Below are 27,781 nucleotides of genomic sequence, written 5' to 3'. Positions count from 1 at the left end.
ACCCACCGATAGAACTCCATAACATTTCTAGAGGAGAAGATCTCGAGGCCATCTTCTTTTCAGACGCCTAGGAGGATTATTAGGTAATGAAGGAGAAGCCAGGTTAGAAACAAGTGGGTGGTTGAGAAGTTTATCATGGAAGGAATGGTATCTGGTTCTGTTTATGAATCTTAAAATTGATCTATTCAATAACAATAAAAAATAAAAAGAATGTGATCGCATTTAATGTTTACTACAAATTAGTTAAATTGTTTATTTTCTATTTTAATTGAAAGAAAACGAGGCCAAATGTGCAATCATATGTAATAAGTAATCCATCAAATACACAAAACATAAAATTTAGTAAATTTCAGTCAAATGAACTAGTTTGTGAAGACATTAGTTCATTTTAGTTGAATAATTTAGATACCGGTCCCATCCGGGCTTTTTTTAAGCACGAAATAATGCAAAATTCACTCACAACATCCCCCGGGCATTTGTGAGGCCCGTGAGCCAATGGATGGTTACAAAAAAAATACGCTTGAGAGTGACGGACCCATCCTACGAAAAAAAACACGTCAAGAAACGCGCGATGTATTAGTAAATACATCGCGCGAGGACTTAGACCTCCATGGTCTGTTGCCCATATAATAACAATAATAATATAATAAATTTAGATACCAATCCGCCCTTCAGTCATAACCAGCATCTTAAATAAAATGATAATTTTATATTAGTCCCTTGCCATTCTTACATCTTGAATTTACGTCTACCTGATCCTATTATAACCTAATGAATTTTTTGTTATTACAATCTATGGATCTTTTGTCATTTCACGAATTTTTAAGTTAAAAAATTTTTATCGTACAGATATACAAACTTTTGAACTTCTAAAATTATCATCTCAATATTTAAGAAGGAAATGCTTTTAACTAAACAAAATTAAGATTTAAAAAAATTAAGTGAAATTGATATTCAACTTCGTGTTATCATATAAAACATAATTTGGAGAATTTTTGATGGCTATTTCATAGCAGTAATGAAGTTCCACAAAGACCTAATTGACACTATCACCCGGATGTGCCCATTTCTCCTTTCCTCCTCCTCCTATCTTTATCATTTTAATCCTATGATTAGATAAAACTGAAATTCCCAGGAGTGCATTGGCGAACTCGGTGTAATAAGTTTGTCTTAATGTCAACAAACGCATGCTTCCTATTGGATCGACATTGATAACGGTATTCCTGGATATATATAGCTACTGAATTATGGAAGTCTATAATAATAAATTATTTAGTGACCGTCGAACAAGGTAGGTCTAGGAATGTAAGACATTTTCAAAACTATTTCAGTTATTCATTATATTTCATTACACTTCCGGCGATGTTACAAAATTAAATTAAAATTCGTTGACAAAGAATTCATATCACAACTTTTCTAAATTGTTAAAAAAAAATCAAATTTAGGGCCAAAGGATATTAAATTCTTAACCTATGATTTTTTTTTGCAAGTGGGAAGAAAAGGAATATTTTACTAATTTGTGTTTTATCTTCTAGCTTTATAAGAAGAGGGCCAACCCCAAGGGATGGCTGCTTTAGGACAAAAAACTATGGCTGCCAAAATACTGAACCACCTATCTTGGCAGAGCTGTACGGGAGTCTTCCACTGCATCCAATTCTCCACCTACAGACGTGAATTAGTCCTGGCTGAGATGTCCGCAGCACAAGCACTCCTGTTGGCATTGTACCACTCTCTCCTCGAGGAGGACCTAGCTCACTGCTCGGCGCTCATCGGAGTGTCCCGTATTCTGGAACATTTGGCGTCACCTTCTGTAATGGTTTGGTTGAGAGACGATTTCACCTTCCCAACTGACGATGTCACCAAAGTAGTCCGAACTCTGGCTCATCTCAAGGAGAAGGGTCTAGTGACCATTCCAGACAACATCATTAGAGTCTTTGTCGGCCTGGCGAAGAACTACAGGGTTGTTACCAAGTGTCATGATCTTCAAGACGAAATCACACTTCAACTCCTGTCTTATTACAATGAACTATCCACGAATGAAGTTGGAACAATGACAAATGATGTGGGTTTAAAATACTTTTTTATTATAGTAATATTGTAAAACAAGCATTATTTAAAACCTTTTTATTCATTAACTCATTGTGTAGTTTAATTTTAACTACAGACTGGAAAAATATTTCTTGTTTTTAAAATCATTCATCAGCACTCAAAAAATATTGGGGAAAGAGAAAGGTTAAAGTAACCTGGTAACTGATTACATGGGAGGATTCAATAAAACACGTAACCTAGTCTCCAATTTATGAAAATCTTAGAAAATGAATTTTTTCTTACTTCTGGGACAACCGCCATTTTTTATTCTTCCTTACTATGGTTGGATGGTCGATGAAAGTGTCATCGATTTTGTCTCTTAACTGTTTATAGTATTTATTAAAGTAATAAAAAGTAACGGTGAAATAACTTATATTTTTCTCCTCTTGGGTCCTTTTTTATCAAAGCGTAAACGATCTTATAGAATCGTGGGCTGAAATATTGAAATAAGTAAGAACGACAAAACAATAGAAGATGTAGAGTTAGTTTCTTATTGAATTGATTTTTTTTTTCTATTACCAAAATCCAGAAATTTTAGCAATGATTGCAAAAGAATCTACAGAAAGTATGAAATAACCTCACAAATATATGAGATATTGGTAAAAGATAGCTATAATGTTAAAGTCTTAAATTTAGGAAAATATGTATTTTTTAATACACTTATATCAACAGATCATCTTTTGGTGCAAAGAAATAATTGTGGTGACAAATTTATACATAAGACAAAGCGATATTTAAGTCAAAATTTAGTTTATTGATTTTAAACCAATATTGGGAAATTAAATGTGATATACATTCCAAAACACCAAAAAACTTTTATCATATTCAAATTATGTATTGTGGTAGTTTCGTATTAATTTATATTCTTTTATAAGTATGAAATATTTATCGTGTTTACCAACAGTGTTAAATGAGTCCTAGAATATAAATAAAATAATGATTGATTATCTATTTGCAGTCATCGCCATGCGTCACTGATCCAAGAGAAGTAGAAGAGACTAATAAGATTAGGGGCGCTGTAGAAATGTCTTCAATCTCTGTCCAAATACCTCACGTCCACCATAATACGACCAAAAATGATAAGGTATCATAAAATTACAATTTTTTTTAGAATTTGCTGCTTTCTTTAAAAGCTCATTTATTTTTTCATTAAATTGTGTTTTAATAAGCTTTCAATTCAGTTGTTTATATTTAATACTTCTCTGGGAATCACTACCTTCTAGTGAAAAAGAATAGTGATAAATAAATCCCTAAAAAGAAGTTTTTTTTGTTCTTTGACATATAAATAATTCTGACGATGTTTTAGTAAATTATTAAAATTTTGTATTGGTCTCATTGCAGAACGTTGAAAGTGATGTCAACAAGACACAGCAATTGACAAACGTGAAACCTGATTCGACAGCAGTATCAGCTGAACAAAATTATACCAATCTATTAACTGCTCTTCACCAGGCGGCACACAATGGTGAAAGTACTAAATTGAAAGAGCTTCTTTCTCATGGCGCGGACCCAGAAGGAAAAGAAAGAAGACACGGGAACACGGCAGCGCATTGGGCAATCAAGAAGGACAACGTGGATACCCTGCACTGGTTGCAGCGGTTCGGGGCCAGTCTCTCAGAAAGGAACTACCAAGGCCTTACCCCACTACACTTGGCAGCAGAAACTGGAAAAACAAGAACATTGATATGGTTACTGGATAATGGAGCATACATCGACATCATTGATGACATGCACATGACACCACTGTCTCGAGCTGCCAGCCGAGGACAGGTTTTAGCAGGGCGAATACTCGTGGACCGAGGGGCTTCGATCGACCACTACGATGAGAACATGCGCTCACCTCTCCACCTTGCGGTGCTTGGAGGCCATCATTGCATGGTGAGGCTTCTCTTGGAACGAGGGGCCGACACCTCGGTAAGAGACCGGTGGTCCAAAACTCTCCTCCATGCTGCAGTAGCCAGCGGCGACCTCATCACCTTCCACTTCATACTCAAGCAGAAAATTGACATCGACGCTAAGGACAATAGCGGAAGAACAGCCCTCCATGATGCATCGGAGGTAACTAACGATTGGGCTGTCAAACTCCTCTTAGACAAAGGGGCTAATATCGAAGCAAAAGATGAGATTGGACGTACACCACTGTTCGGGGCAGCACTGCGCTGCAAGGAAGCGACGAAACACCTCTTACAGAAGGGAGCTGACACTGAAGCAATTGATATTAATGGTTTTACCCCTGCCGATGTCGCAGAGGCTAGTGAGGTGAAAATGCTGCTCTTATCGTATGACAGAACCTACTTAATTTAAAACACGAACTTAGTTGTAACGTCAACTGTAAATATTTTATTGATATTTTTGTATAATTTATAAATAAATTATTGATATATAATTTGTATCCGGGCCATTCTCATGGCAATGATTTTTTACTGACCTCTCTCTCTTTTTCTCCCTCCACACTAAAGCTGGATCTAATGTTGTAAAATAATATTTTTAGGGAATTTGAACTTAAATAAATTTATTAATGTAAAATTATATAGGTATCTGGCTCCAGCAGGAATTTCATTGTTATATTTGGAGAGTTTCCCACGTGTTCAAACTTCTAATACAATTACTAGCAGTTTTATTTTAGTACGTACCAGTTCATATTTAAATCAACAGTTATACTGATTAGATGAAGTTACTCTTCAGTTATTTATAATTCAATTACTCAAACTTTTAGATTTCATGCAATGAAAAAACTCTTACATTTTATTACATTATTTTAATTGAAAATTAGGGTCATAACAAAATATATCAAAAGAACTGGACACAAAAGCTTCAGGTTTACCGAAATCTATTTCGACATCTTGTATACAGACCACAAAAAATGTCATTTTTTGCTTAAAAAAAATCGTATTTAGATTTTTTAGAACTATCAACTTTAAGTACTTTAAAACTCATATTAATTACAAATATAATACATATTTTATAATCAGAATAAATATTATTTAAGTTTTTCTTAACTCATAAAAATATAGAGGAAGCCTGGAAACTTTAAAACTCCTATTTTGGAAACGGGATCATCACAAATTAACTGGCGTTCTCTGTTGTAGTAATACAAAAGTCAATCATTAACAATTATCTGTTATTATTAATTAATAACTTATAAAATCTGGTAATTGTTTATTTAACTTCTATGGAAGCAAACTCTATCGAGTTCTAAATGTTTTGTTAACGATTATTAAATTGTAAGTAATATTTGATAAAATAAAAATAATTTTACTTTAGTTGGTTTGAGAGAATTCTTGATAAAGATCATAATATAATGTGAAAATTTTCAAGATTTTTTTTTTTTAAAACGGGTGAACAAAAGTGAGTTTGTTTTAAATAATAGAAATCAATTATAAGAAGTTCCTAAATTAATTTCGAAGATAATAGAGAAAAAATCGACATTTTTAAACTTATCCTAAAATAAATTTTTTTTCCGCCTGTATAACCCAAAAGTAATTAATAAGTTTATACAATAAAAGTACATACTGTTGCGTTATCATTGGCTTCCTTATCGGACAGATTTGCCAATTACATGGCCAATGTTACATAAACTTAATATGGGGCAATGTTGTACCGTTTAAACCCATTAATAACTACATTGATTTATGTAATATTATTATATGATTTTCGGATCTAAATGTTTAAGATTCTACATATTTTAGAATGATTCCAGATATATGATTTTTTTTTTTCTGGTCTCTTGTCACGACGACAACCTGCGGGGAATTGATTTGAGATAAATATCTTATATAATTATTGTTATGTAACTTAAAAACCACCTTTGAAACGTAACATTTAATTTACAACCAGTAATCTCTGTTACACATCACAACTTAATTCTCACTCGAAGACTAACCAGTATGGTTGTTCAGTTGGATGAAGCAGGCTCTGAACAAATGGGAGTAGATATAAGGCGTTCAAACGGTAATATTAATTCCATTTTTATTAATAATTCTGTTATTAATATGTATCTGTTAAATATTGTTGATAATGTTTTATAATTATTTCGAGAAAAGAGTTTATATAAATATTTAATTGATAAAATATAGATGACGCTAATCGATTGCAAAATTCTTGAAGATTTAATTGGATTTTATGTTTACGAAATAGATATGTAAATATAGATATAGATACAAAATAACATTTATTTTCTTTGCTATCGGTTTTAGGTTATTTAACTTGGTTCATGGATTAACTAAATAGTTTACCATGGTGGTACTATGGTATATGTATTGTGGTAGATAGTAAAATGTATGAATAATAATTCATGTAAAGTAGATTATGTTAATTAATTTGAAAATAAAATCATTCTCACGTAATATATTTTATGTAACACAAAATGCACTTATTCTTTAATCCGTGGGTTGAGTCCTACATTTATGCCATATTTGGGTCACTTAATCCCCTTTCTGCTTCATGTTATTCTCCTGTCATAAATTAGCCATCAATTGACAAAAAACAATTACTTGAGATGACATCCAAGCAGTCAGTTTTATTAAAACTATTTAAATTGGAAAGGGTTAAGAATCAATCGGATTTAAGTCGTGTTAAATGTTTGAGGAAATAAATTTTCTAAAAATAAATTGAGGCTACAACGAGGTGGCCATACCTATAGAATTGAAACCTGAAATTCCTTAGTAATTTGTTTTGTAGAGTTTTTCTTTTTCTTTCTTTTCTTTTCTTTTTTTTTTTTGAAGAAATGGGTGAAGTAGGTTGGCAATCTATAATGGGTGCAATATACATTTTTTTTTTTTAGATTCGACGCTAAACGTCGTTTACTTTTTTATTGATTGATCTCGTAAAATAATTTTATTAACAGAGTCAATTTTCTTATTATTATTACTTAAATTTTATTTTGTAATTATTTTTATATAAACTAAAAATAGACATCGTATAATGAAAAAACAACCTGACTAAATGAAAATTGAAAATATGTGAGTATGTCATTTTTCAATGTTTCTTTGGCATTTCGTACATAATTTCATTTAAAATATGTAAGTGGGGAAACTAGCTGCAAATAAATAGTCTATATCTAGTTTATATTACGTTAGTACAGCGGTTCACAACCTTTTTTTTAATACTAATTGAAAAATTCCAACAATAGGGGTATTCATGATCTTTAGTTTAACATGTTAAATGGAGAAATATTTCCTTCGTTTACCATGTTAAAACGATATAACATACAACATGGTTGAGAGTCTGTTAAGGTTACTTGCTCGTAGTTTGTGTGTTGTATTGTTTTTTCTTTTGTCTTGTGTTTAGGATTTTTTAAAAAATATATCAGTAGCCAAACTTTTATACTTCTACTTTTCATTTATTTTAGGCATGTTGTAATAAATTACTATAATCAAAACTTTAGAAGTAAACAATAACATCAAGTTTTGGAAGGAAAGGTTTCTAAAGAAGTTGCTCAAAAAATCCGCAGGGAGCTCTTATGCATTTAACATGACTTTAAATAGGGCTGCTCACAATAATACACTTATAACATTTAACATGGTAAAACATTTTACATTTTAACATAATATCATGAATACCCCTAATATCATTTGAGGCAAATAGATTTTAAAATGCCGTCTCTTCAGTAAAAGTTGCGAAAGACACCTTTCGCCTACAAAAAAACCTGTGCAAAATTGATGAAAATCTGAGACATTAACGATTACTAAATTAGTTCACGAAAAGAAACGATTACTAGTTGAGTTAATGAAAATCCGTAATAGAAGTAAAAATTTAATACATAAACCATACTATTTATGTTATATATCTATGTAACAGGTGATCCGTCTGAAGAAGATATAGGGTAATTTTTTCGAAGGTCATTCATAAGTGGGTAAAACACTAAATGTATTAATTTATTTTAGAGTTCCTCGAGGCGGAGATAACGATTATACATTTTTTCCTGCTAAGAATACATCAGTTTGACAAAAGAAAACGAAGCCGCAATTAAATCGGGGAATTGGATATTGGTAGTTTTCTTTTATCTCCATTATTTATTCTTTTATTTCTAATATTTTGTATTCATCTATTATTTATTATTGCTTACTATGAAAACTGTTTATTTTTGTCAAATAAACAAAATTAAAAGTAATTTATAGGAAGATTTTTCTAAAAATTCGTCATTTTAGTTCTGCCATAATACTTCAATGAAAATAAGTGGGAGCTAATAAAATTTAATTGTTCATCGATATGCCGAGTTTAATCAAAATGGTTAGTGGCGTTTTCGCAAAAATCCTATCTATAATTTGGCACTTCTAGTCGACCGATATCATGGAAAAAGTGTTCACATTTCAGATACTCCGACCACTTTGCGAAACTAGGTTATTTGGACTGAGGGACCTCAAAGCGTGTATTTGTATTGAGAACTAGAATTCGAAATTTCACAGGATCGTAATTCTTTCCCTTACTATATATTCCAAAAATTGGTAAGTGAAAGGTACTCGCACTGCTCCTAAATCACAAAAATAATAGTATAATCTAAAATTATTCAGTATTTATATAAATAATTAAATATCGTGCTTAAAATTTTATAATTTATTATTTTATTGAATACTAAAATATTTGTTGTTAAAAGTATTAACCAACGGAACATTAACTGCTTTACCCACTTCACGCATGGCCTTCGGCTAAATTATCCTATATCTTCCTCATAGAAATCACTTGTTTTAACAGCAAAAATAAAATTATGTAAACCAGTAAATATGTATATTATACTTTGGGTTTTCGTTTACTAAATACTGGTAGGTATAGGCCAAGTTAATCAAGTTTCTCCAAGTTCCTTTTTGAATCGTATTCCTTCAGGTGTGATAAATCGATTTTTTTTTAAATTAAAGATAACAAAAAAAGCGCACCCAGACTGTGTGCCTATTGTATGATTAACCGAAGATAAAACTCTTGAAATTTTATTAAAAGTTTAATTGAAATCGATACTGATTTTTTGAATGTTAATATAAGACACTGAAGAATCTGCAGGCAGTATTAAATTTTTAAATCATATCTCAATTTCAAATAAACGCAACTTCTATGGTAATTTAAACCATTTATTTTTTTAATGTCTGAATATTCTTTCGGCATGTTCTAGAGTTCAAAAGTACATAAATTTAGATCTTCCTAATTTCTGGACCAGTTCATTTACAAATTTCAGATCTGAAGCAACGATATTCTTAACAATTTGTTAAAAAGGCGTCGTTCTCTGAAATTATAACGTTATTGAAAGTTTCTGATAGAGTATATTATAAAGTTAATGTTTTTGGGAAAAATAGATTTGAACATTTTTGACCTTTTTTTCGTTAACATTTGAAATCTTAAATTTTTGAAAATTAAAAAAAAAATTAAATGGGCTTTCATCAGTATTTTGTGCTCTTCAGTCTCAAATATTCCGTGAAAACCCATTCAATTTTTTAGTTTTTTGAATAACTCGAAAAGTATTTATCTTCTGGAACATTCACGATACCGATATGAAAAATAATCAAATTATCTGCAAAACTAAACTCAAATGAACAAAAGACTTAATATTAGCGAAGAGATGGTCGAACGCCTTGGAGTTTTGAATGGTGTGGATTCGATTCCTACCTGAGGTAATTAATGGTTATTCTCCTAAGCCTGAAATTGAACCATACCCAATCCAACCCCACTCCTGGCTTGGGGCAAAGGAGATGCGCCTCCTTGGAAAATGAGCATTTCAAGGCACTATTATATATCATGTTATAATTTAACTGTTAAAACTTTTAACTAACAATCGAACATTAAGAAAGATAGACGATAAAACAGTTCTAACAATTATTCCGTACAAATCCTAACGTGGACCACACTCAAGACTCGCGGGCCTCCTATGGTCCCCGGACCGCCTGTTGGGAACCACTGCTGTGAGGGGAGCAAACAAAGGGTCGCCGCCAGGGGTTGGTACTACTAGTTTCTTCCACCATTATCATTACCAGTGTTACAGCAAATAATCTTTATATTAATTTGCACCTAGAGGGGTCAAGAAAGTGGTGAAAGAGCATATTATGCAGATTTTTTCACTTTGCTAATGTAATTAATTTTATTTTCTATTATTAACTCTATTTTATTTCTTTATATTTAGGATTTTGCAATATATTTCATAACCGCGTGGGCAATTAGATAAAAGGAAGTTATACATAACTATCACGTTACGATTCGAAAACACTAATTCCCCGCTGATAATCAATGACGAAACTGTGATGTGGAACAGTGGAATTTTTTTTTCTCATATAACCATTAAAAAGAATTCTAACTCTAGCCGTGAGCTCATGTTGTCTTTTTCATTTAGTGAGTTAATGCCTGTTAATTAGGACAGAGCTGCTGCCTTGGTAGACCATCTATTAACTATTAAAACATCATCACAAGTAGGCAGCTTCATAATATTTCTCTTAGGGCATTATTACATTGATAAGCAGTTTTGAAACTAATTTGTTTTTTAGTACGTTTTGTGATACGTCTGTATTTTAAAATTAAAAGAGTAATAAAAATTAAGAATAGATTTATATATTCCATAATAATAATAGTTTTAAAACTACATTGGTAGCCAAATTAAAACTAAGAGTCTCCATAGGACTTTTTGTCTCTTGGCATAAGTCACTATAATTCAGTTTTTAAAATGGTCGCTAAACTCAATTTTCCAAAATTACTGAAGAGAAAAAGACAATGAAGAAATTCCAATCGGTGTTGCTATAGTTACCATGATTTCAAATGATGTCACTGAATCGATACTGAAACCGCCCATTTGACCCGACTCCTGATAAAACAGCTAAAGTGTTTTATAAATTTGATTGTTAAAATGACGTTAAAAAGAATTCCTCGTAAATGTTCAATAGATACTGGGTAACATTTAATATTTCATTAGATAACCATCATATCTTTGCATTTTTTTTTTCATTTCTCAGTTCAGTGTGTTCAGCTGAGATCAACAAGTGTCTAAATGATAACACAGGTTCAAAAATCTTATCAGGATGTATTGACGTTTCCTAATTAATTACCTCGATCTAATCACTTCAAATCCAGGTATTGATATGTTTATATTATTGGTAATACCTGTTTCAACATATTGTAAATGCCATTATGGAAAATATCTAATGGATAAACGTTTTCAAAACTATTTAGAATTATAAAAATATATAAAAAATTATACCTTTATAACTGCATTTACTTTTTTAGATTACATAATAAAATAAGATAAGATTCAACATTAAGATAGTTGTAGTTTTATATAGTATTATTTCTAGTATAAATATTAACTTGATCTTTGAATACTTAGGGAAATATTATCCCTATATATTATTTAGGGAAATAATATATTATGATAATAAGCTCTTATTGAGCTTGAATCAATAGCATTAAGGTTCATAAACAAATTTTTATGGTATTTAAGTATATGTGTATCCATGCTTGTACAGATGCACCCAATATAAGTTAATTTCTATCTTTAAGTTGTGTATAGTTATTAATACATTTTGATAAACACAAATGCATTAATAATTATTCTCTTGGTAATTTTATATTTTTTTTTATTAGCATCTCGGACTTATAAAATGGCCTCCAATGTTAAAGCTATTTGGAAAAAAGCTGATGCTGTTTGCTTTGATGTTGATTCTACCGTCATACGAGAAGAAGCTATCGATAAATTAGCTGAATTCTGTGGTAAAGGAAAAGAAATACAAGCAATGTAAGATCATTAACTCTTCCATTAACTCAAGGTTCTTAAATATAGGTTATAAGCATTATTCTTTTTTTAAGGACTTCAGCCGCAATGAGTGGGAAAATGAGTTTTAGGGAATCTCTCTCAACCAGACTTAACTTGATCCGACCTTCAATGCAACAGGTCCAAGAATTTATCAGGAGCAAACCTCCTTCTCTTTCAGTTAATATAAAGTAAGATATTTAATTTAATCCCTTCTTAATTAAATTTTTTTAACTGTTTCATTGTAAAAATGAATAATTTAGAAAACTGATCAACTGCCTCCAGCGAAGGGGAGTACCAATCTATCTGGTGTCAGGTGGTTTTCGAGGTATTATTGGTCCTATTGCTCTTGAATTGAATATACCTCTGGAAAATATTTTCGCCAACAAACTAAATTTTTTTCTGAGTGGTAAGGTGCAACTTCAAATTTTAATGATATATAAATATTAATTTAACTTACTGATAGCTATTATTTTTAGGGGAGTTTGCTGGATTCGATGAAAATGAATTGACTAGTAGAGATGGTGGTAAGGGAGAGGTGATAAAACATCTGATTCAGAAATTTGGTTATTCTAATATAGTAATGATTGGAGATGGAAATACAGATGCTGAAGCATCTCCTCCTGCTCATGCATTCATAGGTATCTATCAAAGGAATATCATGTCATAATTTAAAAATTTGTTTTATTTAATAATGAAAATTACAATTTGTATCTCTATTAGGCTATGGTGGTAATGTTGTTAGAGAAGCTGTAAAGAATAAATCTCAATGGTATGTGACGGACTTTCAAGAATTAATTGATGAACTGAGTTAAAGGCTTCAAAATGATCTTTTTCTTTTGAATCATGTACCTACTTGTTATTAGTTTTTACAATATCTGTAATTGTTTAAAATAAATCAATGACTTTTATTAATTTTTCTAATCAAATATTTGGTGTTTCAATAATTAAAATGTATACTATTTCTACCTACATTATATGTGTATATTGATGGAGCTAATCAATGAAATTTATTTTCTAGTCTGACTCAACTATACTATATTCTTATATAAATGTAGTTAAGTTTTTTAATGTACAGATCTAAGTTATTAAATCTTAATTACTGTTGGTCTAATGTAGTGTTTTTATTTTTTTTCCCTGAGTTCACTTGAAAGCATTTCTAGAACCCCCAAAAAATTCACTACTTTTTTATGGTTACTAACTTCTGGCTCCATGTGAATCAATATCAAGGTAACCAATAACCACTCTGTACTTAATATTGTAAATTATTCTCAATGTCTCAGCAGTATGTGGTTTCTTAACTCAGGGTGTTTAAAAGATAAGAATATTTAAAAATATTGAACATTAAGATGCAGATCGTATCCTTTAAATCTTTAATACTCTCTCACTAAATCTGTTGAGTCAGTGAAAATATTACAATTATATTTTCATCAACTATGATTTGTTCATAAATGTTTTGTTGTCACAAGATTAATTTAATTTTTTTAAGATAAATATTTTGTCACTTAAGCTGCCTCATAACACCTTCAAAAAATTTTATGTAATTAAAAAAACTAAAAATGATTGCGTTATTGTAGAGACATCTCCAAGTCAGAATAAATTATAAGGTGTCCTACAAAACGATGGTTGAAACAAGATTCAAATAAAATGATGTATCAATCATTTATTATTATTTTAAGTATTTAAGCTAGATTGTTGATTTTTTTGAGTTCCAAGATTTCACAGCTTAAGTGGGCAATTTTTTTATTTGTTGGACTGGGATATCAGATTCATTTGTTGAAGTTTGAAAAGTAAATGATCTGCATCAAGGAATTATAATGTAAGTTGGCCAAAAGGTAAAATTTTTGAAACCAGAATTATATCTAATATGTTTTATTTTGAATAAAGAAAAAATGTTCTTTTTTTGCTAAGATTTTTGAATACATTGTTTTAATATACATTTGTCGCCAAAAATTTAAACCTAGCAGTCATATTTTATCAATAGAGCTATTTTATTTATTATCATTTTTTTAAACTGGGTTGGATCTAATTTTAAAATCCCTTAAATCCTACTTTTTTTTAATGACATTTTTTGGGTTATGCCTAATTGGTGTGATGTAGATAAGAACATAGTCTGTGAAAGACAATTTTCATAATTACAAAATTCATGATGTGTTTATTCAGTTATATAAATGTTATCTTATTCATAAGTTCACTGTAATTTTAAAAGATGGCGCCAACTATACTTTCTAACCTTAGCTGGGAGGTTTGTTTTTGAAATGAAGTGATCTCAATATTTGGAATTGATACTTAAGAATTAGTGGTGACATTTAGACATGAACAAGCATTTAGGCCTGCAAGATGAAGTGTATTATTTTTTTTGTTTCAATCGCCATACTTTACAATTTTAGTGAATCAGGACATACTAACAACTGGGCAGTTTTAGTTGATACATCTAGATTTTGGTTCAACTATAGGCATGTTGCTAATGTTTTATCAATTTATAGAAGTGTTAAGAGATTGGGAATTCCAGATTCACAAATCATTTTAATGATAGCTGATGATATGGCATGTAATCCTAGAAATCCGAGACCTGCGACAGTGTTCAACAATGCCAATCAAAACATAAATGTTTATGGTGATGATGTTGAAGTGGATTATAGGGGTTATGAAGTCACTGTGGAGAATTTTGTTAGGTTATTAACTGGTCGTCTTGCTGCAGGAACACCTAGGTCTAAACAGCTTCTCACTAATGAAGGAAGTAATGTACTTGTGTACTTAACTGGTCATGGTGGTGATGGATTTTTAAAGTTTCAAGATTCTGAAGAAGTGACTAGTCAAGAATTAGCTGATGCTGTGGAGCAGATGTGGCAGAAAAGAAGATATAATGAAATATTCTTTATGATAGATACTTGCCAAGCAGCTTCATTATTTGAAAAATTTTACTCTCCAAATGTTCTTGCAGTTGCTAGCAGTTTGGTTGGAGAAGATTCACTATCCCATCATGTAGATCCAGCTATAGGAGTATATATTATTGATAGATATACATATTATGCTCTAGCATTTCTTGAACGTGTTCAACCAAACAGTACAAAATCTATGTCAGAATTTTTAGCTGTTTGTCCTAAGAGAGTTTGTATTTCAACTGTAGGTGTAAGAGATGATTTATTTTTAAGAGATACAAGTAAAGTGCCTATTACCGATTTTTTTGGTGCTGTCAGACCAGTAAGGGCTACTTTTGGTTCAATAGTTGATCTCGATCCTTTTGTGATGAGCAATTTTAGTGAGCAAGAAACTGGCTCTACTGTATATGGTTATGTGGAACAACCATTTTTCAAGTAAACAGTATTTACATGTAATTATTTCATTACCAAAGAGAATGTGATTCTGTTAAATTTTCATTTTACCCATTCCAGTTTGTCTCAAGGGAGTGTTATTTTATACTTAATGTATATCATTGTTTCCCCTACTATGCTAGAATTTGAATAACCACGGAATTATCATCAAATAATCATAATGTTTTAGTTTGTTTTTTAATATATTAATTTAGCTGCATACATATTAATGAAAACATATTTTAAATGTTCATAAAGCAAGTACCTTTTTATTATTTTATATATTACTAAATAAATTACCATAAATATTTCTGTTGATTTATTTTTAGAATACAAATCTCAATTTCAGATACTAATAGAAGTGAAATTTTGTTAATTTAGCACGTCATCGATCGACCATTTTCAGTGACCTTATGTAACATGTTTTATACTTTTCAAACATGAATTTATTAGTTTTGTGCTTTAAAAATATGAGTGATTTTTTTCTTCTAATAGCTCTACCATTTCCATATTTTATTGTGTAAAGTCTTACGAGATTAAAAAAAAAAATTTCTGTTAGCTTATTCACTATGTTTTGACCCTGATGCCCATCAAGTCATATGTCATGTCCAGTGAAATAAAAAGGATATGCCAGATCCAAGAGTAGCAGAACAAATTGTTTCCTTCACTTTTTTGTTCCCATCTATATAAAAACAAAATTCAGATTTCACACAGATGCATTTAGGTTTAATAATCATCATGACCAATGTTTCTGTAAGTAAACATTCATTGAAGTTGCATTTTACATTGTGATCTGTTCATTTTAACTCTAAAATACTAAATTGAAGTGTTAATAATTTTCCTTTGATTGATATATATTTTGCCAATCACCCTTACATACATCTCAATTAATTTTATCTCACTTTAAAAAAACTTGATCATTTTATCAAAATTTATTTATTGTGATTTTGATACCATAAAACTCTTTAAAGTGATGACATATTAAATATTAATTGGTAATATTGTTTTTGAAATCTTTTAGATACATAAGTTGTATTTATTTTATTTGACAAATGTTATGTAAAACAGCCAGAAAATAATTAATGACATACTTTTGTAATGATATTTCGGTAATCTGCGAAAATTTTTCTTTTATTTTTTACATAAACAAATTTGCAATATTATGGTAGTATATTTAATGGAAAATTTGTTTTATGTGTATATTTTGCATATAGGAGATGAGACCTAAAATGCAGGCTGAAACATTGGTCTGCATAAAATAGTAAAAAATTATTTACTATATGTTTTATTTCTCACTAAGCCCTATCATTTTGATTTCATCAATGACCTACTGAAGTTTTTCTTTTATGCATTTATCATCTGTCAATTTATTGCTCCATTAAAAAAAAAAAAAATCACTGTTGTGTTATTTACTTGAAGTTTGGGAAAGTGGATCAAAAATTGAGTGATCTATTGTTGATCATTTCTTTTTTGTTTCATTTTATTAAAGACATAAGCTATAATTCAATTTTACAATTACAATTTGTTAATGAATAAACTCGGTATTCCAATTTGTTAGCAATAAATGATTTTTTTTATATTGTGGTTTTCTTAACATGATGGAGTAAATTTCACTCTTTTAATAAGTCCATTTTATTTAATATATGAACATTTTTATATTTCTGCTATGAATTTGGATTTTTTAATGGTATATATTAACTATATTCAATAATTCTTCATTATGATCTCTTCAAATTATATTGTTTGTACATTTGCTGATGCATGTTGATTTAAATGATAATTTAATTTATTTGTTTAAAAAATTAAAATCTGTACCACTACAACCCATGAAAGGTCAGAGTCTGAGTACTTTGTAAGGAAGTACTGTTACTAGACCAACGGTTTGCAAGGAGGTGGTTAGGTCAGAAACATGCTTGACCACCAGATCGACGTATTTGTTTATTCAATATAATTCTACTGATATACATACTAAGGTTGGGCCTTTAAAGCTGTTTTAGAGAAAATGGTAAAAAAAAAGGTGTATAATCAATGATATGATAGTAAAACTTCAGGTTTAGTCAATCTTAGCTAAAAAGTTGCTGTAATAGCCTGAGTGCAGTGTACAATAAACATCTAATTTCAGTTTCTTACAATATTTCGTTTTCAATTAGGTATTCACACATGCAACTCATTTTGCAAACTTGGTTATTTGGACTCAGGAGACTTTTACTCTCAGCAAGATAGTGGGTATGAAGGACCCATAGCAACTTAGAATACATTCACCACCTCCTAGGAAAAAATATATATAGATATTAGTTCTATATCAGAAGAAGGAAATTAGCTCGATATTAGAATAAAGAAATTACCGCTAAATGGTTAAAGCCATGCTCCATGGCCAATGAATTTTTTATAAGAAGAGTGTAATGAAAACATAATTAAATCTTAGAATGTATCATAATAGATGAAGTTACCATATTCTTTATTAAGGACCAGGGAAACAGGACAAAATTACATACAAATTTTGGGAAAAAAAAAATACATTTAAATATGAAAAGACCTGTTTCATTTAGCAGTGATCAAAAATGATTGATGATAATTAAACATGCCTTGATATAGACAAAATATATATAAGCAATGTTTTGGATTTCTGGAAAATAATTTGAATTTTATTGTTTCTGGCTCTTGAGTAAACTCCATTATCTATTTTTATACCTAAGAATACCATATCTTAGTACCCATTATTCTCAGGATTTCTTTCCTATTATTATAATTTGCTAATTTTTAAGTTATCTATAAGTTTTAAGCTTTCTATTAGATCCTCACTACCCAGGTATCTCGAAGAAACACTCACTTGTTTCCTATCTGCATTTACCATTTATTCCTGGTTAATTTTAGCTTGCTAATATTGCAAAAGCTGTGTATTTTGAATATGTATGAGTTTGGAAAAAGTCAACTATTAATTAATTAATTTTTTGGTGCATAATAAATAGTTTTTGTAATGTATAAGGAACATACTTTTTTAACTGCCACCTTTTTTCATTCATTATACATGATCAATTAATAATTATTAAATTAATTTTTTATTGTTTTCTTAATTTGATTTTGTATGCGTTATGTTATAATCAATTGCTATTTATAACTGTAATGTTCTTCATCTTAACCTTGATTGATTATGTTCCACTGTAATACTGCTGATTCAAGTTATTTTTTAGTAATAAAGAGTAGATCTTTATTCACAGATCCTTTCTCTATATTAAATTAGGAGTGCTGAAAATCAAATCTTTGTATTTATGATTGGAATAATAAGAGCATCTGAGAGGCCACATTCTCTAATAATTTATATATAGATAACCTTTCTTTAAAATATTTCTTGTAATTTATTATTTTTGTTAATTTAAATTAAACATATAATTCTTATTAAATAACAAATTATTTAATTAAAGGTGATTTTCTGCATTATTTTGTTCATCTGTGTTTTACATGGGTATAGTCAAGCATCTATTTATGAAGTCCTTGCTAAAAACTTATCGTCACACATGAGAGAAGACTTGGAAAGCACAGGAAGTACAACTCACCAACGTGGGACAGAAAAAGAATGGCATAAAGGAGGAGATCATTTAACCCAATATAAAGCAAGTTCTCAGCGTAATAAACAATCAAGAAATAAGAATGATGGTACTTATTTGACACAGGGTAGTAGAAATAGTTGGGCTGGGAGCAGTAGCAGTTCATCACATGATGAAGGGCAACACTATGACTGGGACTAAATCGGGATATAATTTTGGTTTTATAAAATACCATGGATTAAAAAAAAATTGTTTATGAATAATAAATTTAAGTAATAAAACAAATCTTAATTTAAATGGACATAAATTAATGCTAGATTTACAAGTGGTATTGTATATATTTGTTTTTAGTGACAAATATATTATTGACAGAAGTTGGATTTAGAATCGTCATATCAATAAAATTATAAAAAAAGTATATCCTTTTCTTTATCAATAAACATGAAACCCACCAGTGCGACTTTATTTGTGACATCCGCAGGATAAATTGCCCTTTCTCACTTTCACTACAAACAACATGTTGATAACTCTTCCTTCTTAAGTTCTGACCTGGTACTCCAGTAAACTTATTCCATCAAAAAATTTAGAATGAATTAAATCTAGGAAGTCTTAACAGAGATCACAACTTCATGATGAAGAATCATTGTAAAAAAAAACTGAAAAATCATTAAAAGTCAAACAAAAGATGCTTTAAACCCAACTTTATTAAAGCATTAACTAAGATTAAAGTTTAAAAACACACCTATTAAATTTACAAAGTGTTAATAATAAAACAAGAGCTAATAGAAATATTGTAAAATATATAAACATACATCAGATAGTGTAACCTTCAATTGTTTAGTTTTGAATGAAAGAAAAGGAAAACTGAGGGAATGACAATATGCCATAAATTCCTTCTTTTTTTTCTCTCTTAAGACTTTTTTTGGTAAAGTTTTAATTATCTTTTTTATTCACTAACTGCTAGGACAGAAAATAAAAACTCGCTTTTTATTGCTTAATTTAGTCCAGTGTTGAGGTGAATAATATCTTATTCTCATTCAAGATATTCTTGTGTGCACTAATTATTGTGAGGCCCAGCCAATGATTTAATTTTCACTGGAATAACTATTAGATATTATTAACATGAATTCTAATACTCGCACATGTCATTGTCTAGTTTGTATAATTACAACTACAAATTATCTTGTTTTACATTATCCACATTATTCAAATAGCATACTAGCTAGTTTCACAAGTATAGCAAGTAAATAAATCAGAAGATAATTTGTACAAGGTGCCCTAGGCAATTACATAAACTAATTTCACAGTTGGCAGTCAACATGTTAAACTAAAGCATTTTAAGAGGATAAAATAAAAATTCAATAATTTTTAATTATTTATTTATTTTTTTTACATAACACAATAGAACAACACAAATAATAATAATAATAAAAAAAAAGAAAAAACATTGAGCAATGAAAAGTATTAAGTACAAAGAAAACACAAATTCAAATCAAACCCATTATACACACAACTTATTTGTAAAATCACAAAAGGACTAGGATAAATTAATAACTTGTAAGGACAGGATTCCCTTACAATCTGTATATAAATTAAAAAAGAAATTAATTTCAATTACTAAAAAGTGTTACACAAATTCTAAAATATAGATCTATTAACAAAAATAATTCATAGACTCTTCTATACTTTGAAATTTAAGCATTAACAATGACAACAATTATGTAAAATATCAACATTTAAATTTATATACTATAATTAAATATATCAAGATGTGCCACATGCAATATCAGTTTTAAGAGGCAACCATAAAATATGAGTAAATACACTACAATTATTAGTCAGTTATGAGAGTGAAACTTTTTATATGCAAGCAAGGGACAATTTTCTGTTGTGATACATACATTTCAGAATAGGCCGTTCTAAATCTTGAAAAAAAAAATTTAATTCTTCAAAAACCAGTACATCTATCTTGGACTATTATAAGTGACATTATTTTCTTTTAACAAGGGATATATTAAAAGTGTTATAAATTCACGTTTTAAAGAGTTATAAAAAAAAAAAATTGACTTTGTCATGTGACACTAGATTTATACATAGTGAAATAACAATAAAGTGCACTCATATGCAAATTATCCAATCATAAAAAGGCTTTTGAAAATACAATGAGGTACTACTATTCAATTAATCTACTTTTAAAAATTTAATGGAAAATATAGTAAATACTATCTCTATATACGTTAAGTGCAATGACTGGAAGTAATACAAGAAAGAATAAAATATTTCTTTAAACAGTGATAATTGAATTTAATGATTGTGCATCACAAAAATTGTAATCCCATGAAAAGACCAAATTACAAGCCGATTCAATAGTAACCCATAGAAGATTTGCGAACTTCATACATCATCTGAGATCCTTATCGAAGATTTATGATATGATGGCACTTAATTACATGTAAAATAATCAGAGAATGAAAATTCAAAACTTAATATTAAACAAATAGCTATTACACTAATTCTAATAATATAAAAACTAGTTAATTTTAAAAATTCTACTTTTTCTTATAAATATTTTTTTCTTACATTGATTCATTCATCAAACTAATTATTCCGGATTTCTTTTTTCTCCAAGCTTTATAATTAAGACAAAACATGAGATAATCTAGGGATTTTACAGCTTTAAACACAAACAAGAAAAATAAATTATAATTTTATAGCAAAAGCTAATTTTAAATTTGTTTTAATTAATTTGCACTTTTAACTTAATTATAGCCTGAAAAAAATTTATAACAAATTTGTTTACATGTGATTTAAATCTTTTAGACGCAATTTTCTTTCTAAAAATAAGAGAAATTTCTAATGATATTCACTTTACCTAATAAATATGGACAATGCAATTAACATATTAAAAACCAATTTCATAACTATAAACAATAAAAAAAATTAATATACATGGTTTGGTTAAAATGTACATGTTGCATCATTTATCCTTCATATAAATTAAACACATAGTTCAAATTAATGAAACTTAAAATTTTAATGTCACAAACAGAATAATTTCAAATAAATTTAAGAATTGAGAACTGCTGTAATTTTCAATTTTGGATAAGTTATCAATAAACGTATTATTAATTTAAAGTATAGAATGAAGGACAAATATTAAACAAAAAAAAATTATTAATTGCTTTTGATTGATTATTTATTACCAATCAATAAATAGATTTACCAACAACATTATAATTAATATATAAGGAAAAATGTTTATATTTTTAAGGTTCTTACAGAACACAAATAAGATTTTTTTCCATAAGAGTAGTGATAAATTTAGAGAAAGTTGCAACTGGACTATTTATTTACCACTAAATAATTCAACTTAGTTATTCTGATAATAGTTTTTCATGCCCCAGAAATTATTAATGTTTCAATATGTTCAAAATGAATTTTAAAATGTCAAGTACAACCACATTTTAACACTACTAAAATAACTGCATATTTGATGATAAAAAAAATTTCACTGCTATACTAATCATTCAAAATGATAATAGCGTATCATAACAAATGATTAATTTTATATTTTTATACCTATATTTCAGTATACAACACAATAATTATTGACTAAAAAAATATATATACACATATAAAACCAAATACCTCATATTTAAACACATAATTGGTTTATTAAATATATGATATTAATTAATGATGAAGATAATGGTGAATTAGATTTCCATTAAATTATTTTACTTAGTAAGAAAAACATCTAAAATCAGATAATATGTATTAAATGATTTATTGATTTCATTTCATGAAATCTTGTAGGTATATTCAATATTCATCCTTGAACACAAATTTTCATTTTTAAATAAAATAAGTGAAGAGTATTGAAAATACCAACAAGGTTCTAGTGTCTACATTTAATAAATCATAAAAAAATGAATTCAGTTACAAAAAAAAAAAAGTATAACTTAAATGATTTTCAGAAAAAGGAATAAATTTGTTATTTAAACTACAAACCTTTTTGGGTTTTCAAAATAAACGATAAATAAATACAAAGAGATTTAAGGGAAACTTTCACCAAAACCATTTGTATTATATTTTTCACAAAAATCTGTAAAAAATTGTATTCAATTATCCACCAAAGTTTTTCATAAATCTAAAAAAAAAAAATTATTAGCAGAGGCACCTTTATCACATATCATAATTTGTAGTAGCTTTTTTGATTTCAGTGCTTAATTAGTATGTTAGAATAGAAAAGAAACAAATTGCATTAAACCTAAAGAATGAACACTATAAAAGTTAGAAAGTATTAACTAAAATAATAAGAACAATAAAATATCAAAAGAAAACACAGCCTAAATTATGAAATCCAATAAAATTAAAATAGAAAGGAACTTGTTTACACATCCAATTGAGTCACAGGGATTCCAGTGACAAAGCGTTCGGGAAACATGAGGCCAGCAATAGATAAAAATATGGTGGCAGCGTTGTGAAGTGAATTGTCAGGTCCACGAATCAGCCCTAGAGCACGTTCGATCGCTAGCTGGAAGCTTGAATAGGCCTTGTCTCCTGAAAGACATTCCAGTAATGACATACAACGGATGGTTTCGCTGCATGGGCCAAGTTCCCTACAAATTTTATCATTATTAAAATTCACATAAAATTTCATTTTTGTTATTTAGAAAACAAATCTTGTACCACATGGGTATCCCATAACTTTCACATACCACCCTATTTTAAGTTGAAATTAAACATTGCTCCTTTCAGAACAGATATTTTTATTATTCACTGTTACAATACTTTCCAGTATTAACTTTCCATTTAGTCTTAGATCTAACTGATTGACTAACTCCAATTTCAACAGTTCTTTTGCAACCGTATGACAGAATAATAAAATTATAACAGTTTATCAAAATTTAAGTAAAATGAAATATGTAAACAATTATTTAATAACTATGGTGATATGAAAACAGTTATCCAATTGGCATTAAAACAGAAAAATCCATTGCACATGCGCCTGCTGGTTGTATTTTCATTCTGAATAATAAAGAAATAGCTGTTTTGAAGTGTACAAGGATTAATTTCATCTCAAAGCAGAGAGGTAAGTAAAAGTTGTGCGATGGATGGACCAGATTTATTGTTTTTTTTTAGGAAATCAAAAATAAATCAGATGTATAATATTAATAGCAGCTTTAATAATTAACAATGTTACACCAACATTAAATACATTCAAAACTAGGTATTCAATAATTAAGTATAAAAATGATACAAACATGTTATTGGAGGTAATACCACCCGGAGCATGAGCTGTCGTTCTGATGAACGGAGGCTGGTCAATGTTTAGTTCCCCTTTCCTTTCCGGGAACTGGCAGAGAACTAAGGCAGCGAATACCCGGCACATCACTCGGCACCTATTATAATATTCTCTTAAGATTAATGACTACAAGATCTATGAGTCAGTATAAGGGATATAGAATAGGTAAATAGTTTATAGAATACAAAGTTGAAAATGGAAATAAATTTAATCTGTAGCTTGCATTAATGACAGAGAAACCAAACTTATAAATAAAACTTTAGTACTTGAACATTACCTGTTTGATATGGGAACTTGTTTCCTAATTCCTATAGTCCCTAAAAATCCCCAGGGTGATTTGTGATCAGCCCAGTTTTCACTAACTTCAACAATCTGTTTAAGCTGGGAGTAAGTCAATTCTGGATTGTGATCAGCTTGACGTCCTCCAAGAAGAAGCCCCAAGTAAAACAGTGGAATAATTTTGGCTTCAATCTCAGCACTAAATAGCAAATTAAATCATAATGATTATGTTTTCATTTTAAAGGTTCATTTTTTTTTTTAATATTGTATATGAAAAAAAGAGAAATAGGAAGTTAAGAGAAAATAATGACCTGCATTTTAAAGCTGTAAGAGATATTGTCAGCTGTCTTAGAATGGTTGCTTCTTCCTCAAGGTCAGTAAGAACTGGCAATCTTTTTGATAAGAATGCGTAGAGAGATAACAAACATCTATCATTAGTTAGAGTTTCAGTCAGCAATGGCTGCTTAGGAGGGAAGTCTTGCAGCAGGCTGAGGACACTGGTCCAGTCACCTCCACTTTCTTTGAAACCGAGAAAAAAAAATAAACATTATGTAAAATATACATCAACTGTTATAATTGTCTCTTTTAAAAAGATTTTTTTGGCTGCTTTTCACTAAAAAAGGTCTTTTTATAAAACTATTTTTTTCTTTTTATAAAGAAGAGAGTAGTAAGAAAGTTTTAATTTATACCAAAATCCCATCAGCCACCTTAAAACAATATGGTGGAGGATCAAAAATCAGAATGCTTTATTTGCTTTACTAAGAAACAATGCTGAACAAATTTAGAAAAAAAATCATATTGTTATTTAAAGCCCTAAAAAGCTTTTTAGCAACATAAAACTGTTATTCAAAATCATTAAACAAAACAGTGGATGTAATTAAATTTTTATTAATTTATTTCAATTATCATAAAATCAGATCAATAGGCCGAATATTTATTGGTAGCCTGTCGAACAAATTTTTGAAGAGGAAGGGCCATTAAAATGAATGCTATCTTGATCCAATTAAAAATTCCTGTACATATATAATTTTTCCTAACTTCAAATGCTAAATTGGAAAAAATTAAACAATAAATTTAGTACTAATCCCATAACAGACAGATGAAATACCAAATTGTCCAATTGAAAGATAACATCCCTTATGCTTGGTCAAATAATAAACTTATCAACTCTTGCAATAGTCACCCTGATGAATATCTGAAATTCTGGCCAAATTGTTGGCACTAATAAAATAAGTTTTACTGATTTGTGTTCTTTAGTAACCACATCATCTGACCATCTTCTCCTATAATAAACCTATAGATAACTTACGATCATTAAATACAGAAGTCAAAGTAGCTTCCATTATAGAGCCAAGAACAGCAGCATCATGGACTGACATTGGAAGTGTTCTAAGTAAAGCCTTGGCTACAACACAGTCTCCTCGCTTTCCCAACCAAGACAGTATTGTTGAATGGGTTGCTTTTGCCAATGGACCACTGAGTAATGTGAGTAGTTCACTGATGTATAATCCAGCTTCACCTCCGGAATATGGATCTGCAGGAGGAATAAAAAATATTTTATGGAAATAAGAGAACAAAATTATATTAAATAAATAATCATTTTCTTCTGTAGTTAGTTTTTCTTTAGCACAGGAACTTACTCTTAATTATAAAATAAAATATGCATGACACTCTTGCACATTAGTAGTGAAAAAAATTTTTATTATAGCATTTATCATTTCAGGATTAGGAAATGAAATTAGATTGAGGGAAATCTCTGTAAATAAACTAAATATCTCTTTTATTCAATACTTTTAATATAAATTTTATACTATTGTATTTATTGAGAAGGGGAAGCGTTTCACTTTTCCTCTGATCCAAGCCAATTTGCTCTACCACACCTAAAGAATTTTCACTTCAAAAAGTACTTTTTTTTTTTTTTTTTCCGGCCAAGACTCCCATTGGAGTCCTATACTGCCTAACCATGGTTGGGGGTCAAAGTTCTTCATTTTGTGGGACCGCCACGCAATGAAAAAAGTCGACGTCCCAGGCCGGATTCGAACCGGCACCCCAAATAGACATCAAATTGGTAAGACTGTGTCTTAACCACTGAGCTATGGGCGGCCCCAAAAAGTATTTTAACACGTGAAAAGTCTATGGGAAGAATGATTTAAGTTATACAAATTTAAACAGAGAAAATTAAAGATGTAATAATTGATCTTAAATGTAAACTTGGGAAGATGCTAAAGAGGATGGAATTAGGAAACCGGAAGTTGCTTTTGGCTATTATTTGTCAACAATGATACCTTATATTTCTATGTCTAGGTCTTATGTCATATTTTTTTTTCAGTGAATTTATTTTAAAAGAAAATTCATAAACTGATAAAAATGATATAATTTTTTTCTGAATATTAAACATATCAATAATAATTCAAAGTAAATTTTTAAAAATAATCCACAGGATAAAACAAATGCCAATAAAATTTTCCAACTTACTGAGCGGTACAATTGTGTTAATTTGTGTAAGGAGGTCCTCAATGGTAGATGACAGCGCATCCAGATCAGTACGTAAAGCCTGCTTGTAGCGGTTATAACAGGATACCATAAGTTTCACGCAAGCCCTGAAATAGATTTGTCTTTTTCGAGGTACAGCAGGAGGACTTGATCCGTCAGAAGTTCTGATAAATCCTCCAGCATGCTTGAGAAGCCTACAATAATTATAAAACTCAAAATTTGTAAAAATTTAAAGTAAAAAATTAGGATTACCAGTATTATTCAGAGCAAGAAGCAGTTAATCTGCATTAATAAATTAATTTATTTTTAGAGAATTATATATTGTTGGTATCCTTTAAAAAGTGAATAAAGGTGAATCCAACAATTTACAGGAGTGCCTATTTTATACTTTACCTAGTCTGGAAAATTCTTTTTATACAAAATCTAAAATCTACAATCTGTTTTAATTCTAAATAATAAGTTGTATCTTAAAAACTAAGGTTCCAAAGGTTTTTTGTTAAAGAATTATTCTTTTTGGAAGATTGTTGATTGACCGTGTGTAAAGATGAAAGGAATATGGTCCGGGTGCGGTCAAAAAAACTCAAATAGTAGAATTATACTATTTTATTGAGCCAACGTTTTGCCCCACGTTGCAGGGCTTCGTCAGGGCTAAAAAAGATACAAACACATAGTTACAAAAGGAAAACAAAAACATAAGTGTAAAATAATAGGGGTATAAAATGTAAAAAAGTAAGATATAATAAGAAAAATTAAAGGTAGTAAATAGTAAATGTAAAGGGTAATAGTAACAGATAGATAAGAAAAGAAATATTAAATAAAATATAAAAATTTGCATTCTGTCTCATCATTTGATTTGTATTCTTTTTTCTTTTTACATCTCTTTATTTGTATTTTCTTTAATATTTCTTTTCTTATCTATCTGTTACTATTACCCTTTGCATTTACTATTTACTACCTTTAATTTTTCTTATTATATCTTACTTTTTTACATTTTATACCCCTGTTATTTTACACTTATGTTTTTGTTTTCCTTTTG

General features: G+C 29.3%; 4 protein-coding genes across 10 annotated transcripts in view; 3 read left to right on the top strand and 1 right to left on the bottom strand.

Moving 5' to 3' along the window:
- The first annotated feature begins 59 nt into the window (after positions 1–59).
- Positions 60–4,480, top strand: LOC106677999 (serine/threonine-protein phosphatase 6 regulatory ankyrin repeat subunit A). Of its 2 annotated transcripts, none has more exons than XM_067053214.1 (4): positions 60–83; positions 1,536–2,062; positions 3,047–3,172; positions 3,430–4,480. In XM_067053214.1, exons 2-4 carry the CDS (start codon positions 1,565–1,567, stop codon positions 4,390–4,392), a joined length of 1,587 nt encoding a protein of 528 aa, XP_066909315.1. In that variant the 5' UTR covers positions 60–83; positions 1,536–1,564; the 3' UTR covers positions 4,393–4,480. The 2 variants fall into 2 exon arrangements, with proteins under 2 accessions (XP_066909315.1, XP_014271745.1); XM_014416259.3 differs by lacking the exon at positions 60–83 and adding an exon at positions 1,000–1,291.
- A 1,402-nt stretch (positions 4,481–5,882) lies between these two features.
- On the top strand, positions 5,883–12,735 carry aay (phosphoserine phosphatase). Of its 5 annotated transcripts, none has more exons than XM_067053182.1 (7): positions 6,021–6,039; positions 11,013–11,130; positions 11,641–11,791; positions 11,863–11,997; positions 12,070–12,215; positions 12,286–12,447; positions 12,530–12,735. In XM_067053182.1, exons 3-7 carry the CDS (start codon positions 11,658–11,660, stop codon positions 12,619–12,621), a joined length of 669 nt encoding a protein of 222 aa, XP_066909283.1. In that variant the 5' UTR covers positions 6,021–6,039; positions 11,013–11,130; positions 11,641–11,657; the 3' UTR covers positions 12,622–12,735. The 5 variants fall into 5 exon arrangements, with proteins under 5 accessions (XP_014271741.1, XP_066909283.1, XP_014271743.1 ...); XM_067053186.1 differs by lacking the exon at positions 6,021–6,039 and adding an exon at positions 10,365–10,475; XM_014416255.2 differs by lacking the exon at positions 11,013–11,130 and having other exon boundaries at positions 5,883–6,039.
- A 1,257-nt stretch (positions 12,736–13,992) lies between these two features.
- On the top strand, positions 13,993–18,962 carry LOC106677996 (putative GPI-anchor transamidase). Its single transcript, XM_014416253.3, has 2 exons — positions 13,993–15,873; positions 18,543–18,962. Exon 1 carries the CDS (start codon positions 14,147–14,149, stop codon positions 15,125–15,127), a length of 981 nt encoding a protein of 326 aa, XP_014271739.2. The 5' UTR covers positions 13,993–14,146; the 3' UTR covers positions 15,128–15,873; positions 18,543–18,962.
- A 1,065-nt stretch (positions 18,963–20,027) lies between these two features.
- The window catches only part of Epg5 (ectopic P-granules autophagy protein 5), a 36,998-nt gene continuing 29,244 nt past the window's right edge, over positions 20,028–27,781 (bottom strand). For both annotated transcript variants that reach the window (XM_014416201.2, XM_014416202.2), the window contains 6 exons: positions 26,728–26,939; positions 25,562–25,786; positions 24,564–24,771; positions 24,251–24,451; positions 23,933–24,070; positions 20,028–23,287 (listed from right to left, as the gene is read on the bottom strand). In XM_014416201.2, the coding sequence (XP_014271687.1) occupies positions 23,059–23,287; positions 23,933–24,070; positions 24,251–24,451; positions 24,564–24,771; positions 25,562–25,786; positions 26,728–26,939 (1,213 nt within the window). In that variant the 3' untranslated portion in view covers positions 20,028–23,058. The remainder of the gene's footprint in view (positions 23,288–23,932; positions 24,071–24,250; positions 24,452–24,563; positions 24,772–25,561; positions 25,787–26,727; positions 26,940–27,781) is intronic.

The sequence above is a fragment of the Halyomorpha halys genome, unplaced genomic scaffold, assembly GCF_000696795.3.
Source record: "Halyomorpha halys isolate HHAL.00 unplaced genomic scaffold, Hhal_1.1 Scaffold116.1, whole genome shotgun sequence".
NCBI lineage: Eukaryota > Metazoa > Arthropoda > Insecta > Hemiptera > Pentatomidae > Halyomorpha > Halyomorpha halys.
The sequence above is the reverse complement of the archived record's forward strand: the minus strand, read 5'-3'. Positions and strand labels throughout refer to the sequence as shown.